Source organism: Gadus morhua, chromosome 8, assembly GCF_902167405.1.
Source record: "Gadus morhua chromosome 8, gadMor3.0, whole genome shotgun sequence".
Taxonomy (NCBI): Eukaryota; Metazoa; Chordata; class Actinopteri; order Gadiformes; family Gadidae; genus Gadus; species Gadus morhua.
In genome coordinates, this window is record NC_044055.1 from 16224987 (window position 1) to 16245725 (window position 20739).

Below are 20739 nucleotides of genomic sequence, written 5' to 3' on the forward strand. Positions count from 1 at the left end.
ATCCTCTTACACACTCCCTTCATTTAAACAGGCCCTCAAAACCCACCTTTTCATGATCGCTTTCAACACATAGCCTCCTTCCCTTCTCCACCCTCCCTCCTTTTAACTATTCCTCGCTTTTATACCTATTTAAATTTTTTAGATACCTATTTTTACCCAATTTTATCTTCTTACTTATATACGTTATAATTAAATGTTTTTATTCTGTATTCACTCTGTTAAGCGACTTTGAGTATTTAGAAAAGCGCAATGTGAGCTGAATGTATTATTATTATTATTATTATTATTATTATGCAAGAAAATGCTTTTAAAATAATAAAACTCTCAAATGTAGCATTAGCTGGTTGTCTATTAATGGAGTTGTATTCATAAGGTGAATTATGTTATTTTATAGAAGCGTATTTTCTTAATCTTTGAGTCAGTCTGGATGGCTCATGGCCCTCTGTTGGAACATGTGTGTTTGAACAGGTTGAAGGAACATTATACGTAGAACTGTAGGATGGTTTAGCTATAAGAATAAATTAACATGACAACGATTCTGAATCAACTATGCTTCAAGCCACAATGGAAATTGATTTTAACTTTGCTCGAGTGTAAGGTTAACTTTGAACTAGAATTTAACCGGCTAGTTTCTAGACATTTATAAGTCTAGTGTATCCTCAGGGTGTTAAAATTCAAGGTGCGATAAAATTGGATTACCCCCAAAATTGGACGTCTTCATTGGCGAGCAAAACACATTTCATTCCTTATTAAACCCCCTCAATGCTTGAAAAGCTCAAATCTGCAGACAGACATAATGAAAAAGCTTTGCACCCTATCAAATGATTGATTGTCTTAGTAGTTCTGAAAGATTAAGGTAGGTTTACTGTGGTTCTAAATATTTGTATGGTTCTGAAGGAGCACCATTTTGTGATTCTGAATGAGTTTATGGTGAAGTCGTTTATTGTAATTATGGATTATTTCATTTTAGTTCTGAAGGAGCACCTTATTGACTTTATTGTGGTTGTGAAGGAATTCTTTGTGGTTCGGGTGTAGTTTATTCTAGTTTAGGTAATTTAAGGTAATTAAAAGAGTATCAAAACATGATAAAGTTAGTGTTTCTTTATTATTAATACCAGGGGATGCAGGAAATGACTGCCCATGATATTTATACTACCAACCTGTCGCAGTTTCAACGGTTGTTTGTCTTTGTGTCGTTTTTGTTTCTTTCTCTTTCTTTTCCTTCCCAGTCATCATCTTCTTCCACCTGTGTTGATTTGTTAATTGTGTCCTCATGTGTATTTAAGCCCTCTGCTTTTTATGCATTTGTCTCAAGGTCCTGTCCTGTAGCTAAACTAGTCTAATAAGTGTCCTAGTGAATTATTATACTTTTGTTTGATTTCAATCATTATTTTTGATAAATCTGCAGTTTATGCAGAGATTAATATAATTTTGGTTTAAACTTCTCAACCTGAGGTGAGTCTCCTTTTGAGTTTAAAACCTGATCTTTAAGTTACACTGCCAACAAATATCACATACCATATTTATTTATGTAGGCTACTAAATATTGCAAGAAAATGGACAAAAAGATGTGTAAAGCAGTGCAGTGGGGCGCCCCGGTGGCTCACCGGGTAGAGGGCGTAGCATATAAGACTCAGCCCTTACCGCGGTGACGCGGGTTTGATTCCTGCAGTGGTCCTATGCTGCATGTCCCCTGCTCTCTCTCCCTTACCTTCCTGTCTATCTCACATTATCATAAAGCATACAAATAAATCGTAAAAAAAACTCAATAAATGAGCAGTTAATTTTTTTTCATTATCTTGGTACATAAGTAGATGGATGGAAATCTTAAGCATCGCTTTGCTGTTGTTGTTAGTCTATTATTTACGTTTAATTTGGAATTGTATGTAATTGAATACACTTATTTAAAAAGTAAAGTGTTAGTGGATACAGTTTCCAATTCAGAATACATTTAATGGTGTGTATCTAATTGCTATGTATGAATTTGTCTTCATATTTATAGATTTATTCAATAACATTTCCAATAAAAAATTATTCAAACATGTATATTCAATTTCAAATTTCGGATGAATTTTACTATGAAAACTAAAAGCCAATATTTAGCTGATTCCTATGAAACAAGTGTAATGATTTGTATCCTTTTATTTCTCTAAATATTGTAAATATTTTGAGCATAATGTATATATTTTGGAATTTGATTTTTGGATTTATAGCCCCTTTCCTGTTGCTAATATGTGTTTAGGATACTTCTGAATAGATTATTAAATAACTTTATTTAAACTCTACAATAATCGGTGTGGTTTTAATTTGCAGTACACAGTCAAGCATGCTCTTTTCTCACCAGAGATCAGAGTCATTCCACTTCCACCATACCTCGGTCGTCAAGGAGACCAGAATGCGACTGTTTGATTGACAGCTCCTCATCAGTGCTGTGGAACAGGATGTGGTGCTCTGAGATGTTTGTGGTCTGTAGCCGGTGGAGGTGGAGCTGATGGAGGAAACAGATTCAGGTCTCCGCTAATACAGAGAACCTGAGCTCATCTGATCCCCGACAAAGACACAATCACACACACGCACGCAGGCACCAACTTCACTGCTGCTGGAGGAATGAATCAATGGCAGATATGTGGTTATATTTAACTTCAGCTACAGGTTCAAACACATTCATCTGAAATATACCTCTTCTACATTTACTCACATGTCAATCCTGACTCTGTGCTGCCATTGGTCCTCTGGCTCAGAATCATGTGACACACAGACACCACGCCATTGGTTCCACTGAGCTGTCACTCAAAAGCAGCCCTCCCACTCCACCCCAGGGGACGGTGGGCTGGCGTTGAGGACCTATTTGAGGCCACCCTGGTTCACCCTGATCTCAGTGGTAGCCCCTCTCCTCAGCTTCTCCTACAGACCAGATGCTTCTACTCTCTAGGGCTGCCTGGAGCTCACTGTGTTTAGGTGACAGTTTCCCACCAATCACAACTCACCACACATCGGGTTTCGTCCACCCCAGAACACGGATGCTCATCCATGTGCTCTTGTCCCTACAGCGGTGGTTGCCATGGCAGCAGAGCTGACTCAGGACCAGGTGTCGTGGACCAGGAGAGAAGGGGAAAATGTCACCTTCAGATGTACAGACACTGACCAGTGTGTTAACTATATCTTCTGGCACCAGAAGAAAGAGACGAAAACATTCACTGTGATTCTTCGAATTGACAAGAGTGATGGTTATCTTGAAAAAGGATACAACCATCCTCAGAAGGATGATTTCTCATCAGTCCTCAAAGAGAACAGCTGTGAGTTGTCGCTTCAGAAGGTGAAAGCGTCCCATTCTGCCACCTACTACTGTTTCTGTTATACAAGTGGTGTCACACAGTGAGACGTTCTCCTTCCTGCCCGTACAAAAACTCTGGTGATCACATGACCCAGCAGGTCATGTCTCATTGGCTGTTCAATCTAAATTCAGGCGCTAATGGAAACTGGACATGAGTGAGAAGATCTGAAACAATCTCTGTTTCACAGTTAGATCACAGCCTGGACCTTACTGTCTGTATTCTAGGCTTCAATCCAAGCCTCTCCTATACTGTGCAGAGTTAATATCATCACTGAACTTGTTGTTGGTTACGGTGAGGTGGATCAAACTAAAGAGTAACAGACAGACATCTGGATGCTCGGACGGAAATAAAGACTTCATGCTCACACCTCAAGAAACAAGAATCTAGTTAAATACTGAGCTCTGTGGCAGTGAAGCACTCTCTTGAAGTTCTTACATCGTCGTCTTCCTTGAGAAGGAACGAGTCTCCGGTGGTTATTAAAGCCTACGATGAAAAGGGAAGAAGATCTTGGAGACATTTCTACTGAGGAATGATATAAACTCTGCTGATTTACTCTGCTGGCATTTACAAAGCCCTCCTCTCTGGATAACAACATTCATCCCCACGCCTCCCTTGTAGTGGTGCTGATCATCTGTAGGTGATCGATGTGATCAACAAGTTATTGATCAGCGTTGACGGCATCACAGGCGGTGAGCAGAGGTTTATGATACAGGATATTTCACTGTGGATATCTTTGGTCGTGGCACCACCCTGGTTGTTACAGGTAAGATCACTGCTTCATGGTTTCTATGACTTTGTGTTTAATTTTATGTTGGGGAGAATATGAGTGCATTAATGTTTCCAGTTTTTTGGTTGTTTTTTGACCTCTTTGAGTTGTGCTAGAGAAGTCAGCGTTGCCTGAAGATTCATGTTCTGTCTGTACAGCTTAAAATATCACTAATGCTATTAATAAACTATGCCTCAGTATAATATCATTATGAATTATCATTATGGGGACAAAAATCAGCACATGACAATTTTCAAACTAATATTAAAATTGTAATATTATGCTAATAAAAGCCAACATTAACGTCAACAGTTTGCCAACATAAATTAAAGCCTCCTTTTAAGTAGGATCTGTTTGTATTCTATTCTATTATTTACATTTCTAATCTTCAAAACAATTATTATTTCACAAAGTAGAAATAATAATGTAAAAATATTAATGATACTGTATCTATATATGTTTATTATGGAAAATGCACATGGTATGTATATTGGGCTTGATACATAAATCAGATATATTGTATGTATAACATAGTTATATATTCAAATATTTATTATTAAAAAAAAATTAGATTGCTATTGTAGTTTCTTTGACTATTTAAAATGATTTTAATTATCATGTTTAAAATCTTAGTAATATTAATCATAGTACTTAAAATAAAATAAAATAATATTACAATTACAAAATATAATAATTTTACAAAAATTATGAAGTGATTGCCTCCCTTCATATTGTTTTCAGAGTTATTTAATTCTTAACATATGTTGTAATATGTAATATAATAATTCTGCTAATATTTCCACGGTTTTGACACCATGTGACTTGTCTTCTGTCTCTCGATTGGTTCTTCTGTTAAACTCAGACAGGTCAGTGGAGCTGTCAGTAGTGCGGCCCAAAGTGAGCGTCTACCCAGCGACGGGAGCGGATTTAAAGGGCCGGCGCTCCCTGCTGTGTGTGGCCAGAGACATGGTCCCTGAGGAGGTCCGGGTGTCCTGGAGGAGGAGAGGGGGGGGCAGAGGGGGGGGGAAGGACGGGGAGCAGCTGGAGCTCAGAGCCCCGACATACGCTGCCAGCATCCTGGTTATTGATCAGGGAGAAACCCTCACAGATCAATACATCTGTAGAGTTGAGCATGAGAGCGGTCTGCAGAAGGTGGAGGTCCCAGCAGGTAATGAAGAACTACAACCCCTACACATCAGCTTGTTGTCTATCACTAACCCCACTGTCTATCACCTGGGACATGAAGTCTATCAATAACCCACTAAAGCTGATTCACCTCCAACAGAAATGACCTTGACGTCAGAAGGCCCCGGAATGATAGAAATGACCTTGACTTCAGAAGGCCCCGGAAAGACAGATGTTACCTTAGCGACGGCAGTTACTACGGACCCCCGGCGTCCAGGGAGACCCAGAGAAGGTCCTTCAGATGAAACACACCGTAAGATCAGCTGCTCTCACTCTGAACTGCTGTAGGAACCTCAAGTGGCCTCTGGATTAGCAGTGCGGTATCTCATCAAGAATACATTATATGTATACACCATGGAGTGTAAACCAGTACAAACTATTATAAACCATTACAACCAGTTTATAACAGTATGGAGTGTACAAGCCATTATAAACCAGTATAAACCAGTATGGCACGTATAAACCAGCATAGGCCTATATGGTGCATATGGCCCAGTATAAACCACATAGGCCTCTATGGTGCATATAGACCAGTATAAACCAGCATAGGCCTCTATGGTGCATATGGACCAGTATAAACCAGCATAGGCCTCTATGGTGCACATGGACCAGTATAAACCACATAGGCCTCTGTGGTGCACATGGACCAGTATAAACCAGTATGGGCTGTGTGTTGGTGGGGTCCCAGAGTCCCTCCAGGTGCTGTCCAGAGCCAGGCTGGCGTCTGTGCTCTACACAGTGATGGTGGTGAAGAGTGTGCTCTGCTGCTGTGGCCTGGCTCTCCTGCTCCTCCACACCAACAAGACCAGCAGGACGCCCAGAACCAGCACCACCACAGCCCTGGACTGACGCTGCTGTCCCCCAGAACCAGCACCACCACAGCCCTGGACTGACGCTCCTGTCCCCCAGAACCAGCACCACCACAGCCCTGGACTGACGCTCCTGTCCCCCAGAACCAGCACCACCACAGCCCTGGACTGACGCTGCTGTCCCCCAGAACTAGCAGACCCACCTCGTAGAAGCATATGAGGTCATCATGTCATCATGTCGTCATGTCATCAGATCATCATGTCATCATGTCACCATGTCATCATGTCATCAGATCATCATGTCATAATGTAAAGTTGTTATTCATTTCTAGTCTCCACGTTCTTCTGCTCTTTTCCCTCCACTGTTCGGACCAGAAAACTGCATGAGCTTTTCACAGTTTTCTGTTTCCTGTTTCTTAGTGTGTACTGTCACCCATGTATCATCTAACACACTCCCTTCATTTAAACAGGCCCTCAAAACCCACCTTTTCAAGATCGCTTTCAACACATAACCTCCTTCCCTTCTCTACCCTCCCTCCGTTTAACTATTCCTCTCTTTTCTACCTATTTCAGTTTTTTAGATATCTATTTCCAATTTTATCTTCTTACTTATATACGTTATTATTAAATGTTTTTATTCTGTGTTCACTCTGTTAAGCGACTTTGAGTATTTAGAAAAGCGTAATGTGAGCTGAATGTATTATTATTATTATTATGTATTAATAATAATAATAAAGGACATGCTTTTAAAATATTAAAACTCTCAAATGTAGCATTAGCTGGTTGTCTATTAATGGAGTTGTATTCATAAGGTGAATTATGTTATTATATAGAAGCGTATTTGCTTAATCTTTGAGTCAGTCTGGATGGCTCATGGCCCTCTGTTGGAACATGTGTGGTTGAACAGGTTGAAGGAACATTATACGTAGAACTGTAGGATAGTTTAACTATAAGAATAAATGAACATGACAACGATTCTGAATAAAACCTTTAGATGAACATCAACTATGCTTCAAGCCACAATGGAAATAGATTTTAACTTTGCTCGAGTGTAAGGTTAACTTTGAACTAGAATTTAACCGGCTAGTTTCTAGACATTTATAAGTCTAGTGTACGCTCAGGGTGTTAAAATTCAAGGTGCGATAAAATTGGATTACCCCCAAAATTGGACGTCTTCATTGGCGAGCAAAACACATTTCATTCCTTATTAAACCCCCTCAATGCTTGAAAAGCTCAAATCTGCAGACAGACATAATGAAAAAGCTTTGCATCCTATCAAATGATTGATTGTCTTAGTAGTTCTGAAAGATTAAGGTAGGTTTACTGTAGTTCTAAATATTTGTATGGTTCTGAAGGAGCACCATTTTATGATTCTGAATGAGTTTATTGTGAAGTCGTTTATTGTAATTATGGATTATTTAATTTTAGTTCTGAAGGAGCACCTTATTGACTTTATTGTGATTGTGAAGGAATTCTTTGTAGTTCGGGTGTAGTTTATTCTAATTTAGGTAATTTAAGGTAATTAAAAGAGTATCAAAACATGATAACGTTAGTGTTTCTTTATTATTAATACCAGGGGATGCAGGAAATGGCTACCCATGATATTACTACCAACCTGTCGCAGTTTCAACGGTTGTTTATCTTTGTGTAGTTTTTGTTCCTTTCTCCTGATGTCCTCAGCTATTCTTTTCCTTCCCAGTCATCGTCTTCTTCCACCTGTGTTGATTTGTTAATAGTGTCCTCATGTGTATTTAAGCCCTCTGTTTTTTATGCATTTGTCTCAAGGTCCTGTCCTGTAGCTAAACCAGTCTAATAAGTCTCCAAGTGAATTATTATACTTTTGTTTGATTTCAATCATTATTTTTGATAAATCTGCAGTTTCCGCAGAGATTAACATGATTTTGGTTTAACCTTCTCAACCTTCTCTCCTTTTGAGATTAAAACCTGATCTTTAAGTTACACTGCCAACAAATATCACATACCATATTTATTTATGTAGGCTACTAAACACAAGAAAATGGACAAAAAGATGTGTAAAGCAGTGTAGTGGGGCGCCCCGGTGGCTCACCGGGTAGAGCGCGTAGCATATAAGACTCAGCCCTTACTGCAGTGACGCGGGTTTGATTCCTGCAGTGGTCCTATGCTGCATGTCCCCTGCTCTCTCTCCCTTACCTTCCTGTCTATCTCACTTTATCATAAAGCATACAAATAAATCGTAAAAAAAACTCGATAAATGCGCAGTTAATTTTTTTTCATTATCTTGGTACATAAGTAGATGGATGGAAATCTTAAGCATCGCTTTGCTGTTGTTGTTAGTCTATTATTTTGGTTTAATTTGGAATTGTATGTAATTGAATACACTTATTTAAAAAGTAAAGTGTTAGTGGATACAGTTTCCAATTCAGAATACATTTCATGGTGTGTATCCAATTGTTATGTATGAATTTGTCTTCATATTTATAGATTTATTCAATAACATTTCCAATAAAAAATTATTCAAACATGTATATTCAATTTCAAATTTCGGGTGAATTTTAATGTGAAAACTAAAAGCCAATATTTAGCTGATTCCTATGAAACAAATTTAATGATTTCTATCCTTTCTATTCTTCTATCCTGTCGATTTCTATTTATTTCTCTAAATATTGTAAATATTTTGGGCATAATGTATATATTTTGGAATTTGATTTTTGGATTTAAAGCCCCTTTGCTGTTGCTAATATGTGTTTGGGATACTTCTGAATAGATTATTAAATAACTTTATTTAAACTCTACAATAATCGGTGTGGTTTTAATTTGCAGTACACAGTCAAGCATGCTCTTCTCTCACCAGAGATCGGAGTCTTTCCACTTCCACCATACCTCGGTCGTCAAGGAGACGACAATGCAACTGTTTTGATTGACAGCTCCTCATCAGTGCTGTGGAACAGGATGTGGTGCTCTGAGATGTTTGTGGTCTGCAGCCGGTGGAGGTGGAGCTGATGGAGGAAACAGATTCAGGTCTCCGCTAATACAGAGAACCTGAGCTCATCTGATCCCCAATAAAGACACTATCACACACACGCACACACACACCAACTTCACTGCTGCTGGGGGAATGAATCAATGGCAGATATGTGGTTATATTTAACTTCAGCTACAGGTTCAAACACATTCATCTGAAATATACCTCTTCTACATTTACTCACATGTCAATCCTGACTCTGTGCTGCCATTGGTCCTCTGGCTCAGAATCATGTGACACAATGACACTACGCCATTGGTTCCACTGAGCTGTCACTCAAAAGCAGCCCTCCCACTCCACCCCAGGGGACGGTGGGCTGGCGTTGAGGACCTATTTGAGGCCACCCTGGTTCACCCTGGTCTCAGTGGCAGCCCCTCTCCTCAGCTTCTCCTACAGACCAGATGCTTCTACTCACTAGGGCTGCCTGGAGCTCACTGTGTTTAGGTGACAGTTTCCCACCAATCACAACTCACCACACATCGGGTTTCGTCCACCCCAGAACACGGATGCTCATCCATGTGCTCTTGTCCCTACAGCGGTGGTTGCCATGGCAGCAGAGCTGACTCAGGACCAGGTGTCGTGGACCAGGGGAGAAAGGGACGCCGTCTCATTCAGATGTACAAACACTGACCAGTGTTCTTACTATATCTTCTGGTACCAGAAGAAAGAGGGGGAAACATTCACCCTGATTCTTCGAATTCAAAAGAGTAATGGTTATCTTGAAAAAGGATACAACCATCCTCAGAAGGATGATTTCTCATCAGTACTCAAAGAGAACAGCTGTGAGTTGTCGCTTCAGGAGGTGAAAGCGTCCCATTCTGCCACCTACTACTGTTCCTGTTGGACTAGTGGTGTCACACAGTGAGACGTTCTCCTTCCTGCCCGTACAAAAACTCTGGTGATCACAAGACCCAGCAGGTCATGTCTCATTGGCTGTTCAATCTACACTCAGGCGCTAATGTAAACTGGGCATGAGTGAGAAGATCTGAATCAATCTCTGTTTCACAGTTAGATCACAGCCTGGACCTTACTGTGTGTATTCTAAGCTTCAATCCAAGCCTCTCCTATACTGTGCAGAGTTAATATAATCACTGAACTTGTTGTTGGTTACGGTGAGGTGGATCAAACTAAAGGGTAACAGACAGACATCTGGAGGCTCGGACAGAAATTAAAGACTTCATGCTCACGCCTCAAGAAACAAGAATCTAATTAAATGCTGAGCTCTGTGGTAGTGAAGCACTCTCTTGAAGTTCTTACATCGTCGTCTTCCTTGAGAAGGAACGAGTCTCCGGTGGTTATTAGAGCCTACGATCAAAAGAGAAGAAGAACTTGGAGACATTTCTACTGAGGAATGATATAAACTCTGCTGATTTACTCTGCTGGTATTTACAAAGCCCTCCTCTCAGGATAAGAACATTCATCCCCACGCCTCCCTTGTAGTGGTGCTGATCATCTGTAGGTGATCGATGTGATCAACAAGTTATTGATCAGCGTTGACGGCATCACAGGCGGTGAGCAGAGGTTTATGATACAGGATATTTCACTGTGGATATCCTAACCTTTGGTCGCGGCACCACCCTGGTTGTTACAGGTAAGATCACTGCTTCATGGTTTCTATGACTTTGTGTTTAATTTTATGTTGGGGAGAATATGAGTGCATTAATGTTTCCAGTTTTTTGGTTGTTTTTTGACCTCTTTGAGTTGTGCTAGAGAAGTCAGCGTTGTCTGAAGATTCATGTTCTGTCTGTACAGCTTAAAATATCACTAATGCTATTAATAAACTATGCCGCAGTATAATATTATTATGAATTATCATTATGGGGACAAAAATCAGCACATGACAATTTTCAAACCAATGTTAAAATTATAATATTATGCTAATAAAAGCCAACATTAACGTCAACAGTTTGCCAATATAAATTAAAGCCTCCTATTAAGTAGGATCTGTTTCTATTGTATTCTATTATGTACATTTCTAATCTTCAAAACAATTATTATTTCAAAAAGTAGAAATAATAATGTAAAAATATTAATGATACTGTATCTATATATGTTTATTATGGAAAATGCAGATGGTATGTATATTGGGCTTGATACATAAATCAGATATATTGTATGTATAACATAGTTATATATGTAAATATTTATCATTAAAACATTTTTAGATCGCTAATGTAGTTTCTTTGACTACTTACAATTATTTTAATTCTCATGTTTAAAATCTTATTAATACAAATTATAGTACTTAGAAAAATAAACTAATATTACAATTACAAAATATAATAATTTTACAAAAATTATGAAGTGATTGCCTCCCTTCATATTGTTTTCAGAGTTATTTAATTCTTAACATAATGTTGTAATATGTAATATAATAATTCTGCTAATATTTCCTCGGTTTTGACACCATGTGACTTGTCTTCTGTCTCTTGATTGGTTCTTCTGTTAAACTCAGAAAGGTCAGTGGAGCGGCCCAAAGTGAGCGTCTACCCAGCGACAGGAGCTGATTTAAAGGGCCGGCGCTCCCTGCTGTGTGTGGCCAGAGACATGGTCCCTGAGGAGGTCCAGTTCTCCTGGAGGAGGAGAGGGGGGGGCGGAGGGGGGGGGAAGGACGGGGAGCAGCTGGAGCCCAGAGGAACGACATACCCTGCCAGCATCCTGGTTATTGATCAGGGAGAAACCCTCATGGATCCATACATCTGTAGAGTTCAGCATGAGAGCGGTCTGCAGGAGGTGGAGTTCCCAGGTAATGAAGAACTACAACCCCTACACATCAGCTTGTTGTCTATCACTATCTCACACTGTCTATCACCTGGGACATGTAGTCTTAAGCTAACCCCACTGGCTATCACCTGAAAAATGGTGTCTATCACTAACCCACTAATGCTGACTCACCTCCAACAGATATAACCTTGACGTCAGAAGGCCGCGGGATGACAGAAATGACCTTGACTTCAGAAGGCCCCGGAAAGACAGATGTTACCTTAGCGACGGCAGTTACTACGGACCCCCGGCGTCCAGGGAGACCCAGAGAAGGTCCTTCAGATGAATCACACCGTAAGATCAGCTGCTCTCACTCTGAACTGCTGTAGGAACCTCAAGTGGCCTCTGGATTAGCAGTGCGGTATCTCATCAAGAATACATTAATATATGTATACACCATGGAGTGTAAACCAGTACAAACTATTATAAACCATTACAACCACTTTATAACAGTATGGAGTGTACAAGCCATTATAAACCAGTATAAACCAGTATTGCACGTATAAACCAGTGTAGACCTCTGTAGTGCATATGGACCAGTATAAACCACATAGGCCTCTGTGGTGCACATGGACCAGTATTAACCAGTATGGGCTGTGTGTTGGTGGGGTCCCAGAGTCCCTCCAGGTGCTGTCCAGAGCCAGGCTGGCGTCTGTGCTCTACACAGTGATGGTGGTGAAGAGTGTGCTCTGCTGCTGTGGCCTGGCTCTCCTGCTCCTCCACACCAACAAGACCAGCAGGACGCCCAGAACCAGCACCACCACAGCCCTGGACTGACGCTGCTGTCCCCCAGAACCAGCACCACCACAGCCCTGGACTGACGCTGCTGTCCCCCAGAATCAGCACCACCACAGCCCTGGACTGACGCTGCTGTCCCCCAGAACCAGCACCACCACAGCCCTGGACTGACGCTGCTGTCCCCCAGAACCAGCACCACCACAGCCCTGGACTGACGCTGCTGTCCCCCAGAACCAGCAGATCCACCTCGTAGAAGCATATGAGGTCATCATGTCATCATGTTGTCATGTCATCAGATCATCATGTCATCATGTCACCATGTCACCATGTCATCATGTCATCATGTCATCATGTCATCATATCTTCATGTCATCATGTTCTTCACTTCTACTCTCCACGTTCTTCTGCTTTTTTCTCTCCACTGTTCGGACCAGAAAAACTGCATGAGCTTTTCACGGCTTGTCGCAGTGTGTACTGTCGCCCATGTAACATCTAACACACTCCTTTAATTTAAACAGGCCCTCAAAACCCACCTTTTCAAGATCGCTTTCACCACATTTTCACATTTGCTTTCCTTCCATTCTCTATCCTCCCTCCTTTTAACTATTCCTCCCTTTTATACCTATTTCAGTTTTTTAGATACATATTTTCCCCCTATTTTATCTTTTGACTTATATACGTTATTATTAAATGTTTTTATTCTGTGTTTACTCTGTTGAGCGACTTTGAGTATTTAGAAAAGTGTAATATGAGCTGAATGTATTGTTATTATTATGAAAGAACATGCATTTCAAATGATTAAAATCACAAATGTTTCATTAGCTGGTTCTCTATCAATGGAGTTGTATTCAAAAGGTGAATCATGTTATTTTAAAGAAGCGTATTTTCTAGATCTTTCGTAACTACAATTCTGAACAAAACCTTTAGATGAACGAAGACCCATGAAAGAACTCTACTATGCATGCTTCAAGCCACAATGGAAATCGATTTTAACTTTGGTCTAGTGTAAAGTTAACTTTGAACTAGAATGTAATCTGCTACTTTTTAGACGTTTATGAGTCTAGTGTAAATAAATAAATCTTATAAGATAAACAAATATTGTGCAGTAGAAGATAATTGTATTATCTTGCTACATTAGTAGATGGATGGGAATCTTAATCTTTGCTTTTTAGTTGATCCCTTGGTCTATTATTTTGGTTTAATTTGGAATATAATAAATTGAATAAAGACTTATTTGATATTTCAAAGTGGAAAACAGTTTCCAATTCAGAATACATTTCATGGCGTGTACCTTATTGAAACGTATAAATCTGTCTTTCCATTTCTCTAGATTAAGTCAATTAAAAAATTACTATATTTTTTTATTCATATATGTATATTCTATTTATTTGGGTGAATTTGAATAAGAGCCAATATTTAGCTGATTTCTATGTAGGATACATATTAAGGATTTCTATATTTTTATTTTCTAAACATTGTAAATAATTTGGGCATAAATAACATATATTCTGGCATTTTTGGAATTAGATTTATGGATTTTCTTTTTCTTGTTGATACTTCTGCGTAGATTATTAAGTAACTATGTTAACTCTACGATAATCTGTGTGGTTTTAGGTTGCAGTATGTGATCAAGCATGCTCTTCTCTCACCACAGATCAGAGTCTTTCCATTTCCACCGATACCTCGGTCGTCACGGAGACGACCGTGCTGCTGTTTTGATTGACAGCTCCTCATCAGTGCTGGTGAACAGGACGTGGTTCTCTGAGATGTTTGTGGTCTGTAGCCGGTGGAGGTGGAGCTGATGGAGGAAACAGATTCAGGTCTCCGCTAATACAGAAAACCTGAGCTCATCTGATCCCCGACAAAGACACAATCACACACACGCACACACACACCAACTTCACTGCTGCTGGAGGAATTAATCAACGGCAGATATGTGGTTATATTTGACTTCAGCTACTGGTTCAAACACATTCATCTGAAATATGCCTCTTCTACATTTACTCACATGTCAATCCTGACTCTGTGCTGCTATTGGTCCTCTGGCTCAGAATCATGTGACACACAGACAACACGCCATTGGTTCCACTGAGCTGTCACTCAAAAGCAGCCCTCCCACTCCACCCCAGGGGACGGTGGGCAGGCGTTGAGGACCTATTATAGGCCACCCTGGTTCACCCTGGTCTCAGTGGCAGCCCCTCTCCTCAGCTTCTCCTACAGACCAGATGCTTCTACTCTCTAGGGCTGCCTGGAGCTCACTGTGTTTAGGTGACAGTTTCCCACCAATCACAACTCACCACACAACGGGTTTTGTCCACCCCAGAACACGGATGCTCATCCATGTGCTCTTGTCCCTACAGCGGTGGTTGCCATGGCAGCAGAGCTGACTCAGGACCAGGTGTCGTGGACCAGGAGAGAAGGGGAAAATGTCACCTTCAGATGTACAAACACTGACCAGTGTGCTAACTATATCCTCTGGTACCAGAAGAAAGAGACGAAAACATTCACCGTGATTCTTCGAATTCAAAAGAGTAATGGTGACATTTACAAAGGATACAACCATCCTCAGAAGGATGATTTCTCATCAGTCTTCAAAGAGAACAGCTGTGAGTTGTCGCTTCAGAAGGTGAAAGCGTCCCATTCTGCCACCTACTACTGTTCCTGTTGGACTAGTGGGGCCCTATCTTGCATCCGGCGCAAGTGACTTAGTCACTGGCGCATGTGTCGTTGCTAGTTTACAACTGGCGCAGAGCGCTCTTTTGCCACCTGCGCCACTCGCCGGTAAATTAGGGAATGATCTTGCGCCCCAAGGGGCGGTTCGGCGGAAGGAGGAGGCGTGTTCTGGCGCAAACGGTATTTTGCCGTCTCTGAATACCATTGCGCTACTGACCAGGAAATACCTGGTTTAAAGTCAGTGGCGCGTTGTTTAGATGCTATTTTAAGGGCGCAAGCATACATGCGCATGCGATGCATACGGATTGCTTGTGCACCTCGCGCATACACTTTGCTTCTCTCATCTACCTAGCCGCACATTCTTGGTAAATTATTTGGGAAAGAACAGCTGATGCAGCGGTAATAAGTTGTACTTTTAAATCAATGCATCTGCAAACACCGTACAGCAAACACATATTTTCTTGACACAGACATCGTGTAGGCCTACATGCCCATAACTTTTAGGATTGATGAGTAGGCCTATTTGATCGTGAAAAACATTGTTTTACCGCGAGTGAGTGTTAAAAATAATTAATGAATGCGGGCGCGCGTGTGTGCTCTGTTTAAACACACGCAAACTAAACACTCTCATCATCATCATCTCATCTTCGTCCGCTTATCGGGGGTCGGGTCGCGGGGGGAGCAGCTCAAGCAGGGGGCCCCAGACTTCCCTTTCCCGGGCCACATTGACCAGCTCTGACGGGGGGATCCCGAGGCGTTCCCAAGCCAGTGTTGAGATATAATCTCTCCACCTAGTCCTGGGTCTTCCCCGAGGTCTCCTCCCCACTGGACGTGCCTGAAACACCTCCCAAGGAAGGCGCCCAGTGGGCATCGTTACCAGATGCCCGAACCACCTCAGCTGACTCCTTTCTAAGTAAAGGAGCAGCGGCTCTAATCCGAGTTCCTCACGGATGGCTGAGCTTCTCACCCTATCCCTAAGGGAGACGCCAGCCACCCTTCTGAGAAAACTCATCTCGGCCGCTTGTACCCGCGATCTCGTCCTTTCGGTCATCACCCAACCCTCATGACCATAGGTGAGGATAGGAACGAAGATAGACCGGTAGATCGAGAGCTTTGCCTTGCGGCTCAGCTCTCTTTTCGTAACAACGGTGCGGTAAAGCGAACGCAATACCGCCCCCGCTGCTCCGATTCTCCGGCCAATCACACGCTCCATAGTTCCCTCACTTGCGAACAAGACCCCGAGGTACTTGAACTCCTTCACTTGGGCAAACTAAACACGTAATGCATAATACAATCAATGGCAATGTCTATTACCGCGGGGACACATGCATATTAGGATAGCATACAATACTGATAAGAAACAATGTTTATAATGTATTGCGTATATCATTAAATAGAACCACAGTTACCGCATATCATATGTTATAGCCTATCATACGTTTTCTTTGCCGAAATTTATTTGAGGACTCAGTATTTCTGAAGTTGTGGAAGAAAACCCCTTATTCCATGTGTGAAATAGGCCACATTATTTGGCAATAAATTAAGCCATTTGCAAATTCATGTGCATCTGTCTCATCGGAGACTGCAGAAGCGCTGTCAAAATATCAACTCGTCCGATTCAAATGCGCTCATGGCTCTTAAAGGGGATGGGAGCTGGCACTCTCATTGGTTTGTTGCACGTTACGCCCAAACCACACCTACGGGTAATTAGGCTGCTTCAGACCAACCCTTTTGACGCTTGCGCCGCGGCGCAAGCGTCATTTATCCGCCTGTAAAATAGCGATAGCGCCGTAGAACCGCCCACAAAGCTACTTGCGCTTTGCGCTTTCGCACTTGCGTTTCAGACCGTTAAAATAGGGCCCGTGGTGTCACACAGTGAGACGTTCTCCTTCCTGCCCGTACCAAAACTCTGGTGATCACATGACCCAGCAGGTCATGTCTCATTGGCTGTTCAATCTACATTCAGGCGCTAATGTAAACTGGGCATGAGTGAGAAGATCTGAATCAATCTCTGTTTCACAGTTAGATCACAGCCTGGACCTTACTGTCTGCAGTTTAGGCTTCAATCTAAGCCTCTCCTATACTGTGCAGAGTTAATATCATCACTGAACTGGTTGTTGGTTAGGGTGAGGTGGATCAAACTAAAGAGCAACAGACAGACATCTGGAGGCTCGGACGGAAATTAAAGACTTCATGCTCACACCTCAAGAAACAAGAATCTAGTTAAATACTGAGCTCTGTGGTAGTGAAGCACTCTCTTGAAGTTCTTACATCGTCGTCTTCCTTGAGAAGGAACGAGTCTCCGGTGGTTAATAAAGCCTACGATGAAAAGGGAAGAAGACCTTGGAGACATTTCTACTGAGGAATGATATAAACTCTGCTGATTTACTCTGCTGGCATTTACAAAGCCCTCCTCTCAGGATAAGAACATTCATCCCCACGCCTCCCTTGTAGTGGTGCTGATCATCTGTAGGTGATCGATGTGATCAACAAGTTATTGATCAGCGTTGACGGCATCACAGGCGGTGAGCAGAGGTTTATGATACAGGATATTTCACTGTGGATATCCTAACCTTTGGTCGTGGCACCACCCTGGTTGTTACAGGTAAGATCACTGCTTCATGGTTTCTATGACTTTGTGTTTAATTTTATGTTGGGGAGAATATGAGTGGATTAATGTTTCCAGTTTTTTGGTTGTTTTTTTGACCTCTTTGAGTTGTGCTAGAGAAGTCAGCGTTGTCTGAAGATTCATGTTCTGTCTGTACAGCTTAAAATATCACTAATGCTATGAATAAACTATGCCTCAGTATAATATTATTATGAATTATCATTATGGGGACAAAAATCAGCACATGACAATTTTCAAACCAATATTAAATTTGTAATATTATGCTAATAAAAGCCAACATTAACGTCAACAGTTTGCCAATATAAATTAAAGCCCCCTTTTAAGTAGGATCTGTTTCTATTCTATTCTATTATGTACATTTCTAATCTTCAAAACAATTATTATTTCACAAAGTAGAAATAATAATGTAAAAATATTAATGATACTATATGTTTATTATGGGAAATGCAGATGGTATGTATATTGGGCTTGATACATAAATCAGATATATTGTATGTATAGCATAGTTATATATGCAAATATTTATCATTAAAAAAAAATTAGATCGCTAATGTAGTTTCTTTGACTACTTACAATTGTTTTAATTATCATGTTTAAAATCTTATTAATATTAATTATAGTACTTGTGAAAATAAAATAATATTACAATTACAAAATATAATAATTTTACAAAAATTATGAAGTGATTGCCTCCCTTCATATTGTTTTCAGAGTTATTTAATTCTTAACATATGTTGTAATATGTAATATAATAATGCTGCTAATATTTTCCCAGTTTTGACACCATGTGACTTGTGTTCTGTCTCTCGATTGGTTCTTCTGTTAAACTCAGACAGGCCAGTGGTGCTGTCAGTGGTGCGGCCCAAAGTGAGCGTCTACCCAGCGACGGGAGCGGATTTAAAGGGCCGGCGCTCCCTGCTGTGTGTAGCCAGAGACATGGTCCCTGAGGAGGTCCGGGTGTCCTGGAGGAGGAGAGGGGGGGGCAGAGGGGGGGGGAAGGACGGGGAGCAGCTGGAGCTCAGAGCCCCGACATACGCTGCCAGCATCCTGGTTATTGATCAGGGAGAAACCCTCACAGATCAATACAACTGTACGGTTGAGCATGAGAGCGGTCGGCAGGAGGTGGAGGTCCCAGCAGGTAATGAAGAACTACAACCCCTACACATCAGCTTGTTGTCCATCACTATCTCACACTGTCTATCACCTGGGACATGTAGTCTATTAATAACCCACAAACGCTGACTCACCTCCAACAGAAATTACCTTGACGTCAGAAGGCCCCGGAATGATAGAAATGACCTTGACGACAGAAGGCCCCGGAAAGACAGAGGTTACCTTAGCGACGGCAGTAACTACGGACCCCCGGCGTCCAGGGAGACCCAGAGAAGGTCCTTCAGATGAAACACACCGTAAGATCAGCTGCTCTCACTCTGAACTGCTGTAGGAACCTCAAGTGGCCTCTGGATTAGCAGTGCGGTATTTCATCAAGAATACATTAAAGTATGAATGTTTATACCAGCATGTTGTTTAGATCAGTACAAACTATTATAAAACATTACAACCAGTGTAAAACATTGTGGAGTGTACAAGCCATTATAAACCAGTACAAACCAGTGTAGGCCTCTATGATGCGTGTAAACCGGAATAGAAAAGTATAGACAACTATGGTGTGTTTAGGGTTTAATTGGTTAACCCTAACCAGTAAAAAAAAATAGTTTTTTTAAACTGCAAAATCTAGTATAGACCGCCATGGTGTGCCTATAACTATGGCCAGTATAAACCATTACGTCACATATTAACAAGCAGTCACCAGTATAGACCACTGTGATGCATATAAACCAGCATAGGCCTCTATGGTGCAAATGGACCAGTATAAACCAGCATAGGCCTCTATGATGCATATGGACCAGTATAAACCACATAGGCCTCTATGGTGCACATGGACCAGTATAAACCACATAGGCCTCTATGGTGCATATGGACCAGTATAAACCACATAGGCCTCTATGGTGCACATGCACCAGTATAAACCAGTATGGGCTGTGTGTTGGTGGGGTCCCAGAGTCCCTCCAGGTGCTGTCCAGAGCCAGGCTGGCGTCTGTGCTCTACACAGTGATGGTGGTGAAGAGTGTGCTCTGCTGCTGTGGCCTGGCTCTCCTGCTCCTCCACACCAACAAGACCAGCAGGACGCCCAGAACCAGCACCACCACAGCCCTGGACTGACGCTGCTGTCCCCCAGAACCAGCACCACCACAGCCCTGGACTGACGCTGCTGTCCCCCAGAACCAGCACCACCACAGCCCTGGACTGACGCTGCTGTCCCCCAGAACCAGCAACCACCACAGCCCTGGACTGACGCTCCTGTCCCCCAGAACCAGCAGACCCACCACGTACAACCATAAGAGGTCATCATGTCGTCATGTCATCATGTCATCATGTCATCATGTTATTCATTTCTACTCTCCACGTTCTTCTGCTCTATTCCCTCCAATGTTCAGACCAGAAAACTGAATGAGTGTTTCACAGTTTTCTGTTTCCTGTTTCTTAGTGTGTACTGTCGCCCATGTATCATCTAACACACTCCCTTCATTTAAACAGGCCCTCAAAACCCACCTTTTCAAGATCGCTTTCAACACATAACCTCCTTCCCTTCTCTACCCTCCCTCCTTTTAACTATTCCTCTCTTTTATACCTATTTCAGTTTTTTAGATATCTATTTTTACCCAATTTTATCTTCTGACTAATATATGTTATTATTAAATGTTTTTATTCTGTGTTCACTCTGTTAAGCGACTTTGAGTATTTAGAAAAGCGCAATGTGAGCTGAATGTATTATT

General features: G+C 41.5%; 1 protein-coding gene across 1 annotated transcript; it reads left to right on the plus strand.

The window, feature by feature from the left end:
* Window positions 1–8910: 8910 nt before the first annotated feature.
* On the plus strand, window positions 8911–20231 carry LOC115548658 (uncharacterized). Its single transcript, XM_030363426.1, has 7 exons — window positions 8911–8961; window positions 9059–9095; window positions 9636–9716; window positions 10616–10690; window positions 18735–19040; window positions 19159–19311; window positions 19956–20231. Exons 1-7 carry the CDS (start codon window positions 8911–8913, stop codon window positions 20123–20125), a joined length of 873 nt encoding a protein of 290 aa, XP_030219286.1. The 3' UTR covers window positions 20126–20231.
* Window positions 20232–20739: the final 508 nt, after the last annotated feature.

Excerpts from the sequence above, each read along its gene's own strand:
- LOC115548658 (XM_030363426.1), top strand. The coding sequence starts at position 8,911 with ATGCTCTTCTCTCACCAGAGATCGGAGTCTTTCCACTTCCACCATACC. Across the intron at positions 8,962-9,058 it reads TCCACTTCCACCATACCTCG|CCGGTGGAGGTGGAGCTGAT; the intron begins GTCGTCAAGGAG and ends TGTGGTCTGCAG. Across the intron at positions 19,312-19,955 it reads TCCTTCAGATGAAACACACC|GGGTCCCAGAGTCCCTCCAG; the intron begins GTAAGATCAGCT and ends TGTGTGTTGGTG.